We start from the raw sequence: 21,389 nt of genomic DNA on the forward strand, positions 1-21,389 counted from the left end.
GCTAGAGCCAGCCTTAAACCTGGCCAGGAACTGCCAACAGTTAAGGAAGGGAAAGTGCCAAGAAATCCTCTCTCCCTCCTGGTGAAACCCACCCACACGGCCACGCAGGAACACAACCTGTGCTTCAGCCCTAGCGATGTTCCTCCCTCTCCCCCTCCAGCAGCTCAGCGCTAGGCTAGGCACCCAGCGGGGACGTGGAGATGGGCTCCTCCTGGCAGCAGTGGGGAGGGAAGGAGAGGATGAAGAACAGAGGTCAGGGAGGGGGGCATCTATACATGGGTGCTGGATTCTAGTAGGAAGGAGGAATCAGCATGGAAGGGATAGGCCGGGTGCTCTGTAAGGTCGGCATCTCTGAGACAGAGGGGACCTCACTGGGCACTTTCAAGGACTGGGGAATCCACCTTGTACGGAAGCCATGTTTGGAGCATAGTATGGAATATGCTTGTCACCACTGTCCTCGGAATGGCATTTAAATGCCTTTCTCTGTCTGCTCCTCCCTACCTGACTTCTCTCCAGTCACAAAGCACTCACCTCACTGTTTCCTGTCTTCCAGGCTCAGCTAGGTTTGGTCACTGTGCAGTTCTCTGGATCCGCTCACTGGCTGCTTCCCTAGAGCTGGCCCACCTCTCTGCCTCCTTGGGCCTCACACACCAGCACCCTGGCAGCCCCAGCCGGCTCATCACTGTGTGACAGGGCATGCCATTTCTAGGCTGAGCTGCTGAACCCAGAACGTCATACATCCACCTCTGCAGAGCAGACAGTGCCCCAGGAAGACTTCTCTGGGCTGACGTAGAAACTCCTTCTTCGTCTACTGTAGAACCTGCCCTAAGAGGACAGGCCCCTGGGTGTGTGTGGTGTGTGCACTAGGGGTTAGTCGGTGGATTTCCAGAACTGGGTGTGATCAGGGCAGATGAAACACAAGACAGGTTAAGTCTTCCTTAGAACTTGTGTGTGTGTGTGTGTGTGTGTGTGTGTGTGTGTGTGTGTTTACTACAGGACAGCCAGAAGCAGAGGTCAGCCCAGCTGCTACCATGGCTTTGGGAGCAGGATTAAAAAAACTACAACACGCTGGGCTAGTGCTGGTTGCTGGGCAGTGCCTGTGTATGTAACCATAGCAACAGGGTTGGGTGGGGACTGGAGCAGAAAAAAGGGAAGTCTAGGAACTTGGCCTGTGAGCCACAAAGGAGCCAGAAGAGGCCTCAGAGGCAGGGGCCCCACAACTAGACTTGCAATTCCTCCCCAGGAGCACCCTAGCCTTCCCATCCCTCCCCAGAGGCCCCAGGCTTCACCAGTAGCCTGTCCAGAGGTTAAAACCAGCCCCGTCTTCCCCTTTCCTGTCTACATGCAGCCTGGGTCCTGGTTTCACTGGGAAGACTTCAGATCCAGTGGAGTCTTCCAGACTCACGACAGTGCGAGCCGTGGACGCACTTGTATGTGTAAACGCATGGCTACTGCACGGTGCTCTCACCCATCACCATCTGTGCTGTTCTCAGGACGAGGGGGAGTCTTCTTCCTGGCTTCTCCCCTGCCCACCATGTCTGCTGTGGCTCCCACAGCCAGCCTTTGGCTCCTGCTGTGGGAGGCTCTGCCCTTACTTAAGTCAAGACCCCAGAGGTGTCTGTAACTCACCCCGTCTGTGGTGGTTTTCCCAGGACAGCCTCTCCCAGACTAGGGCTTTCAGATTACCAGGAGACCACCATCTCTCTACCCGCTCTATGCCCATCAGGAGCCACCACTGCTCCTTGGACGAATGCCCTGAGACAAATACAGGAAGCTCATTTTCTCAGGCAGGCATGACCCCTGTTGAGCTCCCCCTCAGAAAGGGGCTTCTCATTCCCATCAGTGTATCCGGCTCATGAACCCAACAGCAGTGGGACAAACATAACCTTCCCAGAGGAGGGCCGAGAACCTGGAGGAGCGCTTAAATGCCAGACCAGGCCCCGCTGCTTCCCTGCGCACCAAGTAGATCCTGGCCGTTCCCAACCTCTGGATGCCGCTCAGCTGCCTCTGACCTCCACCTCTGTCCAGCCCTGCTGTCCTCTCCATCCTGGACCCAGACGGGAAATGGAAGACTTCCATATAGCACCGGGTCATTCCCACAGCCCTCTTGCCTTCTCTCACCCCATTTTGACTGAGGACAGCTGAGCGAGGCTGAGTAAACTAACATTGGCCACCCTGAAGGCAGAGAGACAGCTGAACCGCCGACATTCTGATTTCCCCCACCATTTCCCCAATTCCAGGTTCCTCTTGGAAAGTCCAGCAGTCCTGACTGACATATTGCTAGCCTTGGGCTGGCAGCGCTGGAGAAGGGACCAAAGCAGAATACAGACAGGGTCTCCTTGCAAAGAACGGGTTCCTGGAGCGAGAGGCCCAGCCCTACTCAGAGGCTTCCCTGAGACAGCCTCCCCATCAGGCAAGTGAGCCTCGGGACCTGCTGCTGGCATCCCAACAACCACCCCAGAAAGAAGCGTTAGGAAGTGTCTGTACCCAGGGACACTCCCCTCCCTGGAGGCTGTGTCATTTGTCGTGTTTGGCTCCTGCTGGTGTCCCCCACAGGCAGACATAATTACCAGCAGCTCTGGGGCTGCCGGTCCACAGAGCCAAGAGCTAGCGTGCTCTGTGACAGGTTTCATCTACCGGGCGACACAGTTCCTGTGGCAGATGTCACAGTCTTCCTGTCACGGGTACTGAACCTCGGGCTCTGAGCTGGCAGCCTTCTGCAGAGCAAACCCTCGCCTTTGAGCAGGCAAGGTGCCAAAAGCTGGGACACCGTGTGTGCCACCTGCTCAGTCCCAAACGGACCCTTGCCTAGGAGGCCCCTGTCTTTAAAGCAGCACAGTAAATGCACTCAGTCCCCAGCGAGACTGACACTGAGTCAGAACCAAGGCTTCCCCTACCCCAGGACAAAAACACGCACTGAACAACCCAAAGAGATAGCTCTGTGACCATTTTCTTAATGCACCCAAACTCCTTCCGCGGAGGTTTTATTAACCCCCTCTTACAGATGAGAAACAGTGCAGGGAGAGAAGAGTCATCTTGCTTAGTTCTGAATGACAAATACAGGATCTGCACAGCCAGGCGCCTGGCACGGGTACAACGCAGAGCTGGTTTGATAAGGAGCAGGGTCTCCATCCCCAGAGACACCCCCAACCTCCACACGTCTTCCATATCAGGCCTCTGTACCTTGCAGTGCTGAGAGGCCACACTAGCAATGCATTCTTCCCCGGCTAAAAAACAAAAACAAAACAACAACACCAACAACAACAACAAAAACAACAAAAACAAAAAAAAAAACAAAAAAAAAAAAAAAAACAAAAAAAACCAAACCAAACCAAAACAAAAAAAACCCAAAAAACCCAGTAGCAACGATTCAGCCGGCTCTGGCCCTCACTGCACTAGGTGGGGGAGCACACTGAGGACAGGGACTTTAAAGCGTTCTTTATTTTATGCGACATGCTGTGAGCATGGCCCAGCACACAGTACAGCTGCTCAAAAAGGTTAAGGGTGGCTAACGTTGAGCACACGAATAGACTGTGTGAGTGGACAGACAGGGTGGGCGATAGACGGGTGCGAGCACAGACAGTGGCTGGTGGGTAAACGGTAGATGTGTGCACCCAAGTGAGTGGACTGTGAAGTGCTCTGAAAGCCCCAAAGACACAGAGCAGGGCCAATACACGAATCTTCAAGCACTCATAAGTCAAATCCCTTACGTTACTGGGGAAACCCTGGTGATTTCTATGTGTCTTCTTCGAAGGCATGCCCCTGCATCTTACCACACAGGCGAGCTCATGAAAGCCGTATGCTGGCACCAGACACGCGCATGGATCCTGTACAACCACTCTCTGAGTTCTAACCCTAAAAGTGTGACTACAACACTCAGACAAGCACCAACAAAAAAACAAAGGAAAAAAACCCACAAATATCCTCTGGCGGGTGGGGCTCTGGACGACCGGGAAGTGAGGGGCAACGATGACAGTGGACGTGGCTGCACTGCAGGAGTGGCTTTTACCGCAGTCAGTCGAAGGGACACTGCAAAGTCACAGTCAAGGCTGCCAGTGGCTGCTCTAGAGGTTTTCCTACAAGCCTGTCATCTACAGCCAAAACCAGCCAGCAACAGAGAGGTGAGCAAAACCCCTTAGGTGCACAGACGCCATGCTGAAAGTTCATGGAACCTTAGGGTTGAGCTGAGGGTCAGAGCAGGACCTGACAGAACCCACAGTCCACTTTCTGACCAATCAACACTGCAACTGCAGGAGTCGGCAGGACAGCTCGGTGGGTGGTGGGGACTGATTTTGATTCTCAGGACCCACGTACTGAGAGACCTGGCTTCCTCAGGTTGTCCTCTGAGCTCAGAAATCACACTACGGTAGGCACAGGCAGGTGGATCTCTGTGAGTTCAAGGCCCACCTGGTCTACATAGTAAGTCCCAAGCCACCCAAAGCTACATAGCAAGACCCTGCACCAAAACAGAATAAATGATTAGAGCATAGATGGAGGGAAGCAGGGTTAAGGAAGGCCGGACGGCTCTCTGGAGAAGTGCGCGGAGCCACAGAGGCCAGCGGTGAAGGAGAGGGCCTTCTGTAGATGGGACTCTACGGTTTCTACTGTCGACTTTCCTCCCCCAGTACCTCATTTCCAAATGTCTGCTGGGGTTGGTATGGGCAGAATGACACAAACCAGCCAACCCAAGGAGTACCTCCTCCTAGCAACCGTGCAAACCAAACCCAAACCCTGTAGCCTCTCTACCTAGCACGCTGCAAAGAATTTCCCAGGACCATACTTGGCTACCAGAGTGGAGCCATGCAACTCCAGGCAGGCCACTGGGCTGCTCTCAAGGCAAACAGGAAACAGCTGCATGGAGAAAGGTCCATGTTCAGGGAAAGTCACCTGTGCCAGGTATGGGCCACACTTTGCTTTGAGACTCTGGGCAGCTTAGGGTATCTGCTCAGTGGTGTCAATCACCTTGCAGGAGACGCACCCAAGCTCTGGTCCTGGGCTCTGATGCACAAGAAGCCATAAAAATTGGTGGAGGAGGAGGTGGAGAAGGAGGAGGAGGATAAGGAGGTGGAGGAGGAGGAGGAGGAGGAGGAGGGGAGGAGGGAGGAGGAGGAGGAGGAGGAGGGTGGAGGAGGAGGAGGAGGAGGAGGAGGAGGTGGAGGAGGAGGAGGTGGAGGAGGAGGAGGAGGAGGTGGAGGTGGAGGTGGAAGAGGAGGAGGAGGTGGAGGTGGAGGAGGAGGAGGTGAAGGAGGTGAGGGAGGTGGAGGAGGAGGTGGGAGGGGGAGGGGAGGAGGTGGTGGAGGTGGGAGGGAGGAGGTGGGGTGGGAGGGAGGGAGGAGGAGGTGGAGGGGGAGGTGGAGGGTGGAGGAGGAGGAAGAGGTGGTGGAGGGGAGGAGGAGGGGGTGGTGGAGGAGGTGGAGGGAGGTGGGAGGTGGAGGGGGGAAGGAGGAGAGGTGGAGGAGGAGGTGGAGGGGTGGTGGGAGGGGTGGGGAGGAGGTGGTGGGAGGGAAGAGGAGGAGGAGGTGGAGGTGGGGGAAGAGGAGGAGGTGGAGGGAAGAGGGGGAGGTGGGAAGGAGGAGGAGGAGGTGGGGAGGTGGAAGAGGAGGGGAGGAGGTGGAGGAGGGAGGAGGAGGAGGGAAGAGGAGGTGGAGGGGGGGAGGAGGGAGGAGGTGGAGGTGGAAGAGGAGGAGGGAGGAGGAGGTGGAGGAGTGGGAGGGAGGAGGAGAGAGGGGAAGAGGAGAGGTGGAGGGGGAGGAGGAGGAGGAGGGGAGGTGGAGGAGGAGGAGGTGGAGGTGGAGGAGGGGGGGAGGAGGTGGAGGTGGAGGGAGGGGAGGAGGGAGGGGAGGAGGAGGTGGAGGGGGAGGTGGAGGAGGAGAGGAGGAGGAGGTGGAGGGTGGAGGTGGAGGAGGAGGAGGAGGGGAGGAGGTGGAGGTGGAGGGAGGAGGAGGAGGGGGAGGAGGAGGTGGGGGAGGAGGAGGAGGAGGAGGAGGAGGAGGAGGTGGAGGAGGAGGGGGAGGTGGAGGTGGTGGAGGAGGAGGGGGAGGTGGAGGTGAAGGAGGAGGAGGTGGAGGAGGAGGAGGAGGTGGAGGAGGATGTAACAAGAGCAACTTAAGACAGGAAGGGAGGGCTAGCCAGGGTGCAGTGGTGCACACCTTTAATACCAGCGCTTGGGAGACAGAGAGAGTTCGAAGCCAGCTTGTTTACATAGTGTAGTGGTTTTCATGTGACCCTTTAACACAGTTCCTCAGGTTTTGATGACCCACAACCATAAAATTACTTCATTACTACTTTATAACTATAATTTTGCCAAGGCATGAATTGTAATGTAAACGTCTGATATGCAATTCCTGAAGAATCTGACAGTGAGTTGCAACAGAGCCCAGGATACATGGAGGGGGGGGGAGGGAGAGAGAGAGAGAGAGGGACGGACGGATGGATGGACAGATGGACAGAGAGACACAGGGGTAGGGCTTATTCTAGCCCACAGGTCCAGGTTACATTCACCATAGCAGGGAAGTCTTGAGGGAGCTGGTCACATCACATACGCAGAAGGGACAGGGACAAATGACACAGGCGCACCTGTCTCAGATCATTTTCTCCACTCTTACAGTCCCAAATCCTCTGCCCAGGAAACAGTGCCACCCACAAGGATGGGTTCTTCCCACCTAACGGGTATAATCAATACACACCCCACAAACACTCCCACAGGCCAGTCTGATCTGCACAATCTCACTGGGTCCTCTTCCCAGGCGACTCTGGCTTGTGCCATGCTGGCAGTTAAAACCAAGCACTCATGTCTCCCGAGGAGACAGACTCTCCCACGACGTCATGCATTTTATTTTCAAGATTCCCACACTGGCCCATTTATAGATGAGAAAAGTAAGGATCAGAACAGGTAATGGGGCAGATCCAAGACTTAAATCCAGGAGCCTGGGCTCCGGGCCTTGAGCTTGTAGAAACTCAGTGAGGGATGTGGTTCACATCATGAAAACAAAGCTTATTATTATGTGACCTTGATCAAGATATATACCCACCCTGCTCTTCCCTTACTTCCTCATCTGTAAAATGGGGACACAACAGTAGTAACTGACGTAACTTTCTCCTGCTTTTTGTTTTTGGAGACAGGTTCTCAGGTAGCCCAGGTTGATCCCAAACCTCCTTTTAGCTGGGAATAACCTTAATTTTTCTGATCCTCCTGCCGTTCCCGAACCCACCATCTGAGTGCCAAGATTACAGGCATAAAATGGGTTTCAAGTCATGTTGGAGAACAAGCCTGGGGCTTTGTGCAAGTTAACAAGTACTCTCCCGACGGAAGGGCATCTCAGCCCCGAAAATCATTTTTTGTAAGCCATAAATAATTGAAAATAGGTAATTTCCCATGATTCAACATCATGGGGTCTTGCATTTACCTTTGCGCTCTGTAAGTTACACTCCATCCCTTGGCACACAAGGGTGACATGTGCCCACATCTCCAGAAACAGGTAAGCTCAGTGCAGACTCACAGGAGGGCATGGGTGGTGCCATGGCTGGGTGGAGGGGCTCCAATCATTCTTCAAGATTCTAAACTTTAAGCTGGGCAGAGGTGGCGCACGCCTTTAATCCCAGCACTAGGGAGGCAGAGACAGCATTGCTTTGAGTCCAAGGCCAGAGTCTAGTACAGCCTGGGCTACCCAGAGAAAACCTCTCAGAAAAAAAAAACCTAAAATTTAAAACTGAGATTTACTCTGTAGTCAGAGAAAGAAGCCATTTCCGGTCTCCAAATCTGGCTAATCCACTAGGTGTCCCTCCCCATGAAACAACAAGAAGCCTGAACCCGGGATGCCTACTGTGCCTGGTCAGCTGGCGCTATACAAGGCTCGAATCTCGAATGCCCTGGCCTGGCTGAGGAAGGGCAGTTTCCCTGCCTTGCAGTCCAGTGTCCCCCGCATCCGTACTTAACAGGAGACCTGTGCAGCCAGAGGTGATCTACCCATGTGCCCGGGACAAGCCCTGGCGTCATTCATACTGACAGCCAAAGAATCACTGGTGGTCGTGAATGGCACAGCTCAGGGCATCTTGGGATCTCAACATCTGCTTCCTGCATGGCTCACCTAAGGCACCTGCTTCACAGCCTGGCAGTCCCAGCTCAGCAACATGGCCAGCTCCGACACTGAAGGACTTGGACGCGGCTAGGCAGACATACCTCATCCCGCCCGGCTTCTATAATCTGCGCTCCCCCTTCTTGGGCCTCCCTTGGAGCCTGAGGGCCATCCTTCATCTGACACCTCCAGGGCTACCCACCCATACCATGCTCTCCTTTGAGGAGCCTCCAAAGCACTCTGAAAACACTGCCAAGTACTGCGGTCACCATGGCATGTACACACACTCGCTCTTACAAGTATCTTCCCTGGGTTTGGGGACGGATCTGATTTTTCCATAGCATGTAAGCATTGGGGAGCCTGGATCCCGGAACCACTTGCTACTTTCTCACCACCACCCCTTACTAAGATGTGAGCTCCGTGAGGGCAGGGGCCTGTCTCTAGTTTGCTTTCTGATCTGTCTTCTAGGACAGGGCCAGGCAAGGCAGATAATCACAGCTGTTGCAACTATGAACTCGAGCCACACTTACCTGTGAGTTACCATCTTATGAAGAGGACACTGAGGCTTTCGGAGAGACCGAAGGATTTGTCCCTGGCCCCCAGCTAACAAGTGCAGTGCTGGAGCCTGGATCCAGGAGTTATGCCTCCAAATGCATCCTCCTCCTGCTCCCTCTCTGTTCTGTTAGGTCAGTCACAGCACCCAGCACACGGTTGCTCAGTGCAGACTGCTGACTTGTAATAATCAGATTTTGTAATCCCAGAAGAGGGGTTCACACGCTCAGTCCCTACCGACCGGGGACAGATGCTAGGTCTCTCAGCATAGTCCAGCACAGCTAGTATGGCTGTGTGTGCGTACGTCCGTGCATGTGTGTGTGTATGTGTGTGTGCATGTGCATGCACGTGTGTATGTGTGTGCATGCGTGTGTGTGCGCGCGTGTGTGTGCGTGTATAAGAAGCAAGAAGCTCATACCTTCCGGGCATCCCTGGGAGGCAGAGCTTCACTAGACCATGCAAAGCTTCTGCCTATCCCAGCACGCTCCATAACCTCAACCCACTGGGGTCAGTGGTGCCTGGGGCTTACCATGGACTCACTGATGAGCAGCAGCAAGAGGGCCTCCTCTATGTTGTCTTTTGGGCAGTAGAGGCTGGAAAACACAACAGCATCCCTGACTGCAGCCCAGCCCACACCAGCGGCACCTCTGGCCCCCAAGCAGTCCTCGTGCCCCGAGTCAACATCAGCCTGGTAAGGTGACCCTCTCCTGCATAATTCACAGGCTCCGAATGCCAGGAGCAGCTCCTACAAGCCCCGGAGTTCAGAACCTGAAAGGCTGCGGCCATCCATCCGTCCGTCCGTCATGCAGAAGAAATAGCTCATCCAACCCCACCCAGCCTGAGGCATGGGGAGAAAGCAAGAGGCCCTGCTGGTGACTATAGGCTCCACCTTCAACCTCAAAGGGGTGCGTCAGGAAGACGACAACCTCCACATGAGTGGCTTCGGGGAGCCATGAAGAATTCTCCCCCAACCCCGCCAGAGACCATCTTTGCTTAGTCTCTGGCCACGCCACGGCAGGAAGCGGAACCTGTATACACCGAGACCAGAGTGCTACAACAGGGCAGGTGGCACTCACTTGTCTCCTTCGTAGAGGTGAGGTTTCCGAAGGGTCTGAGTGACGAAAGAGTTCTCCTCCTTGCTCATGAACTCAGGCAAAGGGTGGGACAGGGGGCTCCAGTAACAGTCCTCACTCAGGGAGTGCAGCAGGACCCCTGCCAGGTGCTTGGCTGCCACCTGGCCAGAGGGACAGACACAGGCCGGGCTTCTGCTCTTCTGCTTGCCTGTGTGGCCCTCTGTTTCCCAACTAGCAAATCCACCCACTGCATGCTGTGCTGGGCCTCTGGAGGCCCCCACAACTTCAATCCTGAGTCCCTCACTGCTCAGCCCATGTACACTGAAGCCCCCACACCCCCAGGGGATGGCCTTGCTCTACCCCATATCTCCTCTCCTCCATCCGCTTCTACCCTCTGAGGACTCTGCCGTCCCTTCTAAGGGTGGGAGAAGGCAGGAGGCCACAGGTACAGGAGGCTCCCTACCAGACGCCATCTAGAGACTGAAAGTTGGCCCAAAATTCTTATGGGAATAATAAAATAAAAATTTGGAGGAACGAAGGTCTAAGAACACAGACCTAAGTTTGGACTACGAAAGGAATCTTTTAAGACCATAAAGAAGGGCTGGGGAGATGGCTCAGAGGTTAAGAGCACTGCTCAGAAGGACAGTTTTGCTCATGCAAGGGATGGTAGTAGATTTCAGTTGTGTTCTAAGGTTAGAGGCCATTCGTCTTCCGTGCCCTGATGAAGAAGAGATGAAGAGAGTGCCTCCCAGGCTTGGTGGGAAAGTACTCTGGGATCAATTAACAATGTCTGCTGAGAGCAGAAGAGGGTAGGCACAGGTATGCATGTGGCATGTTTAGGTCAGGGGCCTTCTGCTAGGGCTTGTGTTGTCTCCCACCTAAATTGACCTCTGCATAAACCAGCCGCAGTCAACCGCCACATTACCACTTTGAAGTTCTGCGTCGCTTTGGTCTCCACGGTCCTCAGAATCTCCCGGAGCTCTCTCATGCCTTTCACGATGTTCCTGGGATAGGATAGCAAAAGGTGGGACCGTTGCTAGCTGAGCTCCACAGACACCCTCATAGCCCAGCACCTAACAGGCTGCCTGTCTGCTTGAGCTTTTTAAACACCTTCAGTCAGTGGGATAAAAGCCAGAGTTGTAACTTCAGGACCCTCGAGGTCTAGGACGGGTACGCAGAGAAGGAAGTCGCTCAGCAACTTGGGCTTCAGATTTATAACAAAGACACCAGTACTACAAGCAAGATGTCACCTTGGTCCAAGTGCCTTGGGCTGTGTTGGACTTTCTGGCCTCTTCATTTGACCCATGGTGCAATGGGTCCATGTTGAAATCCGTCCTCAATGGTCCGTACCACCAGGGCCTGCCTCACCTGGATGACCACACCAGCCAGACCCACTCCCTCAGGGTGTTACAGTATGACCCACACTGAGAAATATACCTCACATCACAACTTGGTATTTGAGTACTCTTTCCTTATACAAAACTGGGTTCTTGACCCGATATCTATCTGCATGCAGTCACCTCTGACTGCTCCAACCCATCCCTCTGCCTGCTCTGCCTCTTAAGATGCTGGCTGTAGCATACCTGGTCCATTTTGCAACCCAAATAGGTTGTGTCCTACAGTTTGAAAGTGGGGTCATGATCCTTGGAAGTGTCTAGCCAACACGGAACCCACTCTGGAACATCCACCTGAGGCTAGGTCCTTTGGTGGAAGGATCCAGTGGCCGTCCTCAGTGACCTTCTGGAGCTTTCCTCAGCTCCCACCACTCAAGCAAGGTTTTGCTGGATAACCGTAGTTCTCTTGTCAAGTCTCAGACATGCTCGCCCTGCCATCCTTAAAAATACCAGTTCTAACATCATTCCTTGCTCCCTGACCCGCTCTTTACTCCCACAGCACTATATACAGATTAGTTTCTCTCCTGAAGCACACGCTGACCCACAAGGTCACTTTCCATGACTGGTAAGACTCAGGCTGTGGCTTCCTGAGGCCAAGAGTCGTGTGTTCCTGAAGCCCTGGCCCCGCGGCTCCTTCTGACGGAAGCCTGTGCTCATCAGGAGATGACTAAGGTTGGCTCTGCTCAGCTCCTCAGAATCTTCCTGGGACCACCTCAGACAAGGAAAAGCAGAGGCTGCTGGGTAGCACAGAGAGGGACCAAGCTGTAGCTGGTCATGGGGAAGCCACTGTCACCCGCTACCTTCTCAATCTCCAGGGGCTTTGTAGCCTGGGAGCCTAATAACAGAACAACAGACATATCAAGTACGTTCTTCTGCCCCTGGGGAAGCATAAAAACCAACCAACCAACCAACCAACCAACCAACAACCAACCAACAACCAACTAAACAATTAACCAAACAACCAAATAACTAACCAACCAACTAACCAAACTAACTAACCAGCCAACCAACCAACAAACCAACCAACAACCAACCAACTAAACAATTAACCAACCAAACAAACAACTAACCAACCAACTAACCAAACTAACTAACCAACTAACCAATTAACCAACCAACAAACCAACCAACTAAACAATTAACCAAACAACCAAACATCTAAACAACCAACCAAATAACTACCCACCCACCTAACCAACCACCCAAATCAGCAACTAACCGACCAACCAACTAACCAAAAACTAACCAAAGTAACCAACCAACCAATTAACCAAACAACCAACTAACCAAACAACCAAACAAGCAACCAACCAACTAACCAACCAACTAAACAACAACAGCAAACCCCGCACGAACTCCCAAGGTTCTAAACGAGGCCTTTGTAAACCGAGAGTGTGCAGAGACCTGGAGTACGGGCAGTCAGTCAGTAAGCAGAAGAGGCCAGCATAAAGCAGGCAGGGAACCTCAGACTCCTGATAGATACCTCAAGACCCAGTGTTGCTACCCTGTCCTGTATCAGGGAAGCAAGCTTACCTCTGTGGCCTACGGTCTCATCTGCAAAATACGGGTTTATGCTCAGTCCAGTGTCTGCAGACTCCTGTTGGCACGCTACCTCCTCAGATGTTACGGCCATCACCAGTATTATTGTTTAGGTGACACCTTTGGTTAAATCTTCCTTCCTTTTACGTGGTAGATATCCCACTCTAATTTAAAAAGAGTCCTTGGAATCACGGGTTTGTTGTGTTGGTGGGTTTTGATTTTGTTTCTCAAGCAGAGAGGTAATGTTTACAAGCTATGTGTGCACTGCTTTACTCCTCTGTGCTGACCACTGAAAGTCCTCTGTACTCTCGGGAAATGAGGATTCAGACCAGAGCTTCTCAAAGAGCAGTCAGTCCCTGGACCAGCAGTCTAACAAGTCTATCAAGGACTTGTTAGAAGTGACAGTTCAGAGCTGGGAAGATGGTTCAGTGCGTAAGAACACTCATTGTTCTTGAAGAGGACATAGAAATGCAAGTCCTACGCCCCTGCACCTCAATCAGGAGCCAAAGAGGAGACAGAAAGATGTGTAAGAGTCAGAGGCCAGCGAGGACCAGACGGAAGCAGTATTTTCTAGATGTGACAGGACTTCTGTATTCATGCTCTCGCAGCAGAACGGCTGCAGGAATGAGATGAAGCCCATCCACGTTCTAGCATAGACGGAGGAGAAGCCCATGAGCCCCGCCCCTAACTTAGAAGTTATTGGTAGTGATGGCTTCCGGAGAAGGGAGAGTCAGTTTTCTTTAAGGGTGTGGCTACTGGTTTGACCAGTAGGTGCCAGTGGATGGTCCCATACCCAGGAGTATATATTCAAAGTAAATGAAAGAAAAAAAGAAAATGGATGTGAGGCGGAGAACCAGTTAGGGAAGAGGGCGGAGAGCTGAGTCCACAGGCTGAGGCAGGCTGGTCCCTGAGGCTGCCTGGGGCTCTGTGGCTCCGAGGAAGCAGGCCACTCCTGGGCTGTGGTGATTTTCCACTCTACAGGAGACCTGGCAGCCTCTTCCCTGGCAGCCTGGCCCAGGCTGCTACAGGAGGCCAGAGCCAAGAGTGCCTAATGGTTCTTCTTCCCCAGCCACAAGGAGGGAGCGTCCTCTCGGTCACGGCCAAAGAGGCTTCACATCCCAGGACCATCAGACAGGCTGCTCCCGGACGGACGCGGGGAAAGGGGTGCTTATGTCCAGGCACTGACCACTCCCGTGACACACAGGACTGAGTGCTGCATTCAAACACAAGCCTCTATCCCAAAGGGTTTTGCTTGTTTTTTAAATAATTTTCACATCTGTGAGAGATTTTGGCACTGAATAGACGCCTGGGAATTTTTTTTTTGCAGAGTAAATCAGCACCCTCAGGCAGGTTTTGAGTAGATCCTAATTCATATTGACTGTTTTTCAAGAAACAATCCATACAAGAGTTCCAGTGGCCAGGACCACACAGGAGATTTGGGATCTGAGCCTGGGTTGCTTGGCTCTCCCATGCTGAGAATGCCCCCTACCTCAGCTTGCCCCTCTAAGAAACATCTCGGTGGGGGTTCTCAAACGGCCCAGCCTGCAGCTGCCTGTGCTGGGTGGAGCTGGGGTTTTCCCGGTCCTTTCTGGCTGCCCTGTGAGAAGCCAGCTTGAAAGATCTCTTTGTTCTGGTCTCTCCTGATGACCTTTGTGAGCCAAGCTGCCCACTTTTAACAGTATCCAAACAGAGCCTCAAACAAACCCTGGCCCAGAAACAGGCTGCATGGGGAGAAGCCAGGAAGCCGGTTATTCCAACTAAAGTCAAGTCCAACTGGCCAAGAGGCGGGTGGTGGGGGCGTTAGCAGCTCAGCTAACAGAGGAGTCCAGGAGGAAGGTGGGATGCAGTAGGACAAGCAGTGCGGTAGCCCCCTCCACCCCCACCCCCCACCCCAGCCAGCAGTTCAGCTCCCACCCCACCCCCAGCCAGCAATGCATCTCCCCCCCAATCTCTACCCTCCCAGCCAGCAGTGCAGCTCCCCCACCCCAAGCAGTGCAGCTCCCCCACCCCCTGACTCCTGACCCCCTACCCCCCAGCCAGCAGTGCATCCCCCCCCATTCCTGGCAGCCAGCAGTGCAGAGTTTTCCAGAGCCCTTGACAGTTTTCAGTCTACAGAACTTCTCACAAGGCTCCATGAGCCCAGCGTAAGCAGGACTCACGATGTGCTCAATGCCCTTAAGAAATTACGATTGTGAGCTGGTGGCAGGGGCTCATGCCTCTAATCCCAGTACTCGGGAGGCAGAGCCAAGCAGATCCCTGCGCTCAGCCTGGCCTACACAGCAAACTCCAGGACAACCAGGGCTACAGAGAACCTGTCTCTTATTTATCATAAAAAAGAAGTTACTGTCGAGGGACAGGCTGCGGCTCAGTGGTAGAGCACTTGCCCAGCATGTAGGCCGACCTGCAAAGCCCCCCAACACCAGCAAATGTACTAAATAAAATACCCCCACCCAACCCCTTCTCACAGAGAACTGAAGCCTGGAAGATGCCTGTCTTTCTGGGTGTCGCCTGCTCAAGGCCAAGAGGCTGACACACCTGTCTCCTCACTGTGCGCTCACGCTCGGTTCACCATGCCATGACCAAGTGCTTTCTTTCTGCACGTACCCGGCCAGCTGCACTGTGGGTAACTGCAGTCATTGTGGAGCAAAGGGAGAGGCTGAATGAGTGACTCGCACCCACCCAAGGCTGTGTAGAAGGCATCTGCTTCCTGCTGCTTGCCTCATTTCCTGGGAACTCATCGGAAGCAAAAGCACTTTGCACACAGTAGGTGCTTAACGATGAGACCATGATTGGAAATAAAATGATATATTAGTAAGAACTGATCACTGAGAGGTTGTACAAACAACCCTCATCAGAAGTTCCCATTTGAGGGCTGGCACAGTCCACAAGAGACTTCGGGTCAAGTACCCAGGATAGTGTGGCAACGTGGCAGGTCCCAGCTACCGGAGGACAAGGTCAGGGGAAGTTCAACGGTTATCCCGCTGCTCGTTTTCAACACAGACCCAAATCGTCTGCCTCAGAACCCACAAACTTCCACCTTGAGTCAAGCTGAGCATGGAAGACAGAGGTCGTCAGACACAGAGTTCACGCAAACATCGGACTTCCTTTTCCAGCAGGTCGGGGAAGGGTCAGGAAGTGGGCACAAACAAATACAGGCTCCCTGAGGGAGGTCTTCCTGTCCCCCCAGAGCAGACACAGAAAGCTGAGAGACAGCACAAGCTTTGCTGGTGAGTCTTCCAGGTCTCTGAACCCAGGGAGAGCAACCCTGTCCCCTCCCCCAGGCCTGCAGACACATGCACTGAAAACAAGACATGACTGCCAATCATCTAAAGTCACACTTCACACTGGAGTGAGCTCCTGACAGACAAGTCAGGGCAACTTGGGGACAGGGGGTTGATTGATTGACTGATTGATTGATCTATTGATTACCGAACTAACAGAGCCCCTAGCCAGGGTGGCAGTGAGGTGACTCCCTTGGAAAGCCCTCCGTTCTCTCATTTGGTAAAGAACTTGTCTTAGGAATGAAAGCAGCGCGTTACAAAGCACACAGATCACCTGGCTCAAACTCACTCCAACCTGAGCAGAAAATGGGTTCTGCCAGCTCTAGGCAGAAGGAAGGGGAACAAGAACCCAGAGAGAAACGTTCCCTTGCCCGCGATGGGTGTCGCAGCAGAGTTGCTCTGGTTCCTGTTTTTGGCAGGTGCCTGAGGGCCCTCGGTCCTGTAGTGGTTAGAGATAGGACTGCCAGCTTTCTCAGCTCACGTGGTGTTGCCTTGTCCCCTCCCAGTCCCCTGCTGCCACACCTCGGGAGCTGCTCATTGCTGGCCCAGGCTCCTTCCTGAGGCTTCTCCGCAGGCAGGACTCTAGGTCAGTAATGCGCCCCCTCCCGGAGGCTCAGGAACCAAAGAACTGCCTGGGGCGGGACTCCAAGTGGAATCCAGACCTGCCCTCTAGTGGCGCAGACGGGAAGTGACGGCCCCAGGCTTTCTGGCCCCAATCCTGTTCACAGGATGCTTTTGATGCTCGGGCGTTCTAATTGGGCTCCGTTAGTTAGTTAGCAACACTATTACCAGAACACAAAAGATAGAATCATCTGGAGGGAATCAGCTGCTAAGTCAACAGGGCAAGGCCCTTGGAAAAAGTGAGAGTTGCTCAGACGTATGAGTAACTGGGCACCAGACTTGGCCGGCACGAAAGGGGCGTAGGCTTCAGAAGATCAGAGTGTGAGGGAAGCTGAGGATCGAGCGAATGCCGCCTCCTGTGCACAGTGGACAAGACCCGACTGAGCAGGGGACAGCAAAGGTGGGGGGGGGTAGGCGAGTGCTCTGTGAGGTTTGTCTCCACCCCATTCTCAGCAGAGGCTCCAACCCCAGGACCGGGCCAAGACTCCTAAAGAAACCCTTGGACCCAGAGCAGCACCACCCCTGGGCTCCAACCCCACACCCTCCAGTCACATCTGTAGTCCACCGCACCCCAGGCAGCAGCCCATTCCCTGCCTCTTTGGCCCCGCCTGAACCTGTTCACAGGTCCAATCACAGAGCAGGAGTGCACAGAGGGTGCTGGGGCTCTTAGAGAATGAGCTGCTGGGCGGTCTCTGGCCACTGGTGGGAAGCCTCGTGCACAATGAAAAGGCTTTCCTTTCCCAAAGACCCCCAGAACTCAGTCGTGCAGGGCCATAACCAATGCAGCTACCCCTCTACCCTAGAACGTCTCCACCTCAGGCTAAGACAACGGCTCTCAACTGGAGGCTGCCTGCTTCCCACCTCAGCTTCACCAATGCCTGTGGATGTGAGTCTGGCTGCCGTTCTTGGTGGGGTGCTTCTGGCATGTAAAGGCCAGAGATATTGATAAAACTTACCATGGCTGAGACAGTGCCCAAAACAAAAACAGCTTTAAAAGAAATGTGGGGCTAAGGAGACTAACACATTTGTTTAAGAACAATATTAGAGGGGTTGGGGATTTAGCTCAGCGCTAGAGCGCTTGCCTAGCAAGCGCAAGGCCCTGGGTTCGATCCCCAGCTCCGAAAAAAAGAAAAGAAAAGAAAAGAAAAAAAAAAAGAACAATATTAGAGTCTGTGATTCCCCAAGGAGCATACAACTTTGGCCAAAGGACAATAATATGTGACACTCGGATCACTGATGCTGACCTCCTGTGGGCAGGGTGTGCTGGGCTGGGATTGCATAACGATCAAAACTTTAGGTGGGGGCTTGAATGGACTCAGGTACAGGCCAGCTTCCAAGGCTCCACCTCCCAATGGCGCGTGACTTCAGACAGATTCCTTTCCCCTCTTTTCTTAGTAAATGAAGAGCATATCTGTTCCTCCTTCACAGAGTACACAGAGGGCGACACCCTCTGCCTGTGTGCAGAGTCCACAGCTACTACTATGAGAAAGGGTTCCAAGAAATGATTTGTAACCCAGGTGCGCCCACAGCACCATGGCTTCTGCTTCGAAGAAGTCTGTAAATTCAGAGGCCATGGCTGGTCGGCATGGGGCCATAGGAAACAACGGAGGCTGAGTAACTGCCATGTGTCTTGGGGACTTCTACTCACGCCGGGGCTGTTTACTTGACAAGAAATGATGATTAATTTCCATCCCTCTTTATGAGCCTTGGCTAGGGTGGAGCCAGTCTCTTGGCTTCTGGGAATGAACTGTGTGCTTCAAGGCAAAAGGGATGGAGGGGACCCAGCCCTGTTACATGGAGCGAAAACGCACCGGAACTGACTTGCCCCTTCAGAGGGAGTGTGGACAAGTTAACACCTCTGCCTGCTGGGGGTACCCTGGATACACACCCTCACACACATCTATCTTGCTTGAGTATGCAGAATGCAGATGGGAGTAAACAGGGAGCCGGGGTACAGTAGGGAGGACGGAGGATGAAAAGAACCAAGTTAGAGCACTGAGGGTCCATTCACAGGCGCTGAATACCAACCCAGGGCACAGTCCTTTCAACACTCCTCAGAGGTCGGGATGCCTTTGCACACCCCGAACCTCACAGAGGGCTGGGGCTGACACTCAGACCTGTACCGGAGTCTTGGTGGGTGGGGTTGAACCAACGACTCTACTGCTTCAAGCTCCTGTCCCTCGGGAGTGAAGCAGGGTCACATGACCTCCAGAGTCGGATCTACAAAGCACATGGTCCAGTGTGGCACTCAACAGAACCTGACAACCAACTGCTCTCTCTCCTTCCTTCCTGTCTGTCCTTGATGCTTTAACTTCTATACCTGTGGAATGGAGGTGAGGAAAAGGGAGAGAGGAGAGGGCATCGTGGTGTGTGTGGGTGGGTGGGGGGGAACAGCAGCACCTCCCAGAAAGATAAGATCCATTCATTCTCTCTCAATGGCCTCTCACAGCCCCTGGAAGACAAACGGAAGACAAAGAGCAGAGCCAGAGAGCAAAGGAACTCACTGGGGTCACAGAGCTGCCTTCGACTCTAGTCCCCTCGTGACTGACTTTCCACGTCAGGAGCCTGACCACAGTCAGCCAAGCGTTAACAGATTCTGGGAAGCTGCCACTAAGCCCAGGCACTTGGAGGGCTGGGTGGGGCTGTAGGAACAGGACGTGGGCTATGAGCAGTGAGCCTTACAGTAAGAGTGCCAGAGCTGTAGCGGCACACCCCTGTAATGCCAGCACTCGGAATGTGCAGATGGAAAGATTGGGAGTTCAAGACCATCCTCAGCTGCATAGAGAGCTCAAAATGGAATGGCGGCTCCGAGGACCAATCAGACAGAGCCGCAGTTGTGATCCTGGCTCCAGCCAGGACAAGCTACTTCTGTTTTCCATGCCTCTGTTTCCCGTATGAGAGACAGGCTAAGTAAGGTCTACCTCAGAGAATAGTTGGAAGACTAAAATATGCAAGCAAAGCACTTCCCAAATGCCCGCTGATCTGTGTGTAGTTAAGTGACACCAATTGCTATAAAGACGATTCACTAAATGAGAGGATAGACAGTATGCGTTAGAACTGTATGCCCTACAGATTTTATTGCACGGTGATCTGTATATAAGACATCCTCACTCTCATTTGTGTCCTGCTGACTCCTGAACCCTACATAAGGTACAGACGGTAATAGAGCTGGGTATAGTGGCACCCCCTTAATCCCAGCACTCAGGAAGAGGCAGGAGGATCTCTTTGAGTTTGAGGCCAGCCTGGTCATAGGGAGTTCCAGGACAGCCTGAGCTACAGAGTGAGGCTCTGTCTTGAACCCCTCCACCACCTCAAACAAACAAACAAACAAAAAAGGGTAAATGCTGGCTTGCTTTAAGGTCTCCAATCATTCAGATCTGCAGAAAGGTGAGTGAGTGAGTGAGTGAGTGAGTGAGTGAGTGAGTGAGTGAGTGCGTGAGTGAGTGAGTGAGTGAGTGAGTGAGTGAGTGAATGAAAGAAGAGTATGGCTGTTCTAATGACAGCTTTATTTATAGAAACAGGGTGTAGCCAATCTGCTGTGGAGGCTCATAAGCTTTAACAATGAGCGCTGACCTTCCCTCAAGGCTCCAAGGCAGGGAGTTCCCAGAGGTGGGGTGGGCGTGGGAGGACGGGGACAATGACAGACCCAAGCCACAGCCTCTAGGCAGTAAAAAGAGGAACCAGATTACTACATCAGGGTCTCTGAAACTGACGACCAGCAACTGAAGGACCAAAACAACCAACAACAGATGTGCAGGTGGCTGTGGGCAGCCGGGCTCCTCAGTGCCTCTGTGCTCTGGGGCCCCTCCACAGCTACAGGTGGTCTGGGGAGCCCAGGGCTGTGGATAGCCCGGCCCTGAACAGGGAGCTGCCAAGGCTTTCTGGGCCTTCAAATCCACATGTCTGGGTCAAATGGGGACCCTAACACCCCTGGCCTTGCACTTAGGAGACCAAAATAAGAAAATTAAAGGTGTTGAGCTTATATACAGGTTAGCAGCCTATCCCGCCATGAAGTGCATTAATAAAGAAACTAAAAGTGGCTGTCAGTGTTCCTGGTTTTGATGTTCCCAGAAGTTGTGGCACAAGCATTCTGGGAGGTGCTCGTTTATGGTTTAATACCCACAATGCTGCAAGGCAGACATGGTCCTGCTATTTCACAAGCAGAGAAACAGATTTGGAGAAGGGACACGCCTGGCCATGCAAGCTCTGGCAGCAGAGTGTACACTGGCTTCCAAGGGTGCTGGTTTTCATGGAGAGTGTTACATAGGCAAGACTGGTCAAAGCCAGTGATCACTGCTGACCAACTTAACCTTCAACCTGTGGAAAACCTGTGGTCCCTGCCCCGGAAAATCACCGGGGGTGTTTTGGGGTCTCTAGTCTGTGTTTTCCAATGCATACACATAACAATTTATTTTTTTCCCCTTCTGAAAAAACCAACAAAATCCTACTCAGAAGTACATACTGCTTGTAGCTGTGAGCCTCTCACGGTCCTGTCTGCCTTTCTTTCTTACGAAGTTGCCCTCTGTTGGTGGGGAAGGGAATGTGGATGAGTCCATCACTCCTGAAGTCACTGTAAGGCTGAGTGGACACAATACAGTGACCTGTGTGGACAGTGACCTGTATGGACAGTGGTCTGTGTGGACAGTGGCCTAAGTGGACAGAGGCCTGTGTGGACAGTGGCCTATGTGGACAGTGGCCTGGATGGACAGTGGCCTGTGTGGACAGTGACCTGTGTGGACAGTGGCCTGGGTGGACAGTGACCTGGGTGGACACACACATTGGCCTGTGGCCTGCAGCTGAAAGAAGGCTTTAGCTGGGACCTAGGTACAGACTGAGGAATCAGGGAAAGATGAT

The 21,389-nt window shown here is 53.2% G+C and overlaps 1 protein-coding gene across 1 annotated transcript in view; it reads right to left on the reverse strand.

Annotated features, from left to right (window-relative positions):
• The window catches only part of Ttc7a (tetratricopeptide repeat domain 7A), a 106,118-nt gene that overhangs the window by 57,613 nt on the left and 27,116 nt on the right, over window positions 1–21,389 (reverse strand). Inside the window, exons 6-8 of the mRNA XM_032908718.1 lie at window positions 10,626–10,704; window positions 9,704–9,861; window positions 9,157–9,220 (exon numbers count right to left, since the gene is read on the reverse strand). Of these exons, the coding sequence (XP_032764609.1) occupies window positions 9,157–9,220; window positions 9,704–9,861; window positions 10,626–10,704 (301 nt within the window). The remainder of the gene's footprint in view (window positions 1–9,156; window positions 9,221–9,703; window positions 9,862–10,625; window positions 10,705–21,389) is intronic.

Source organism: Rattus rattus, chromosome 7 (genome assembly GCF_011064425.1).
Source record: "Rattus rattus isolate New Zealand chromosome 7, Rrattus_CSIRO_v1, whole genome shotgun sequence".
NCBI classification, from domain to species: domain Eukaryota; kingdom Metazoa; phylum Chordata; class Mammalia; order Rodentia; family Muridae; genus Rattus; species Rattus rattus.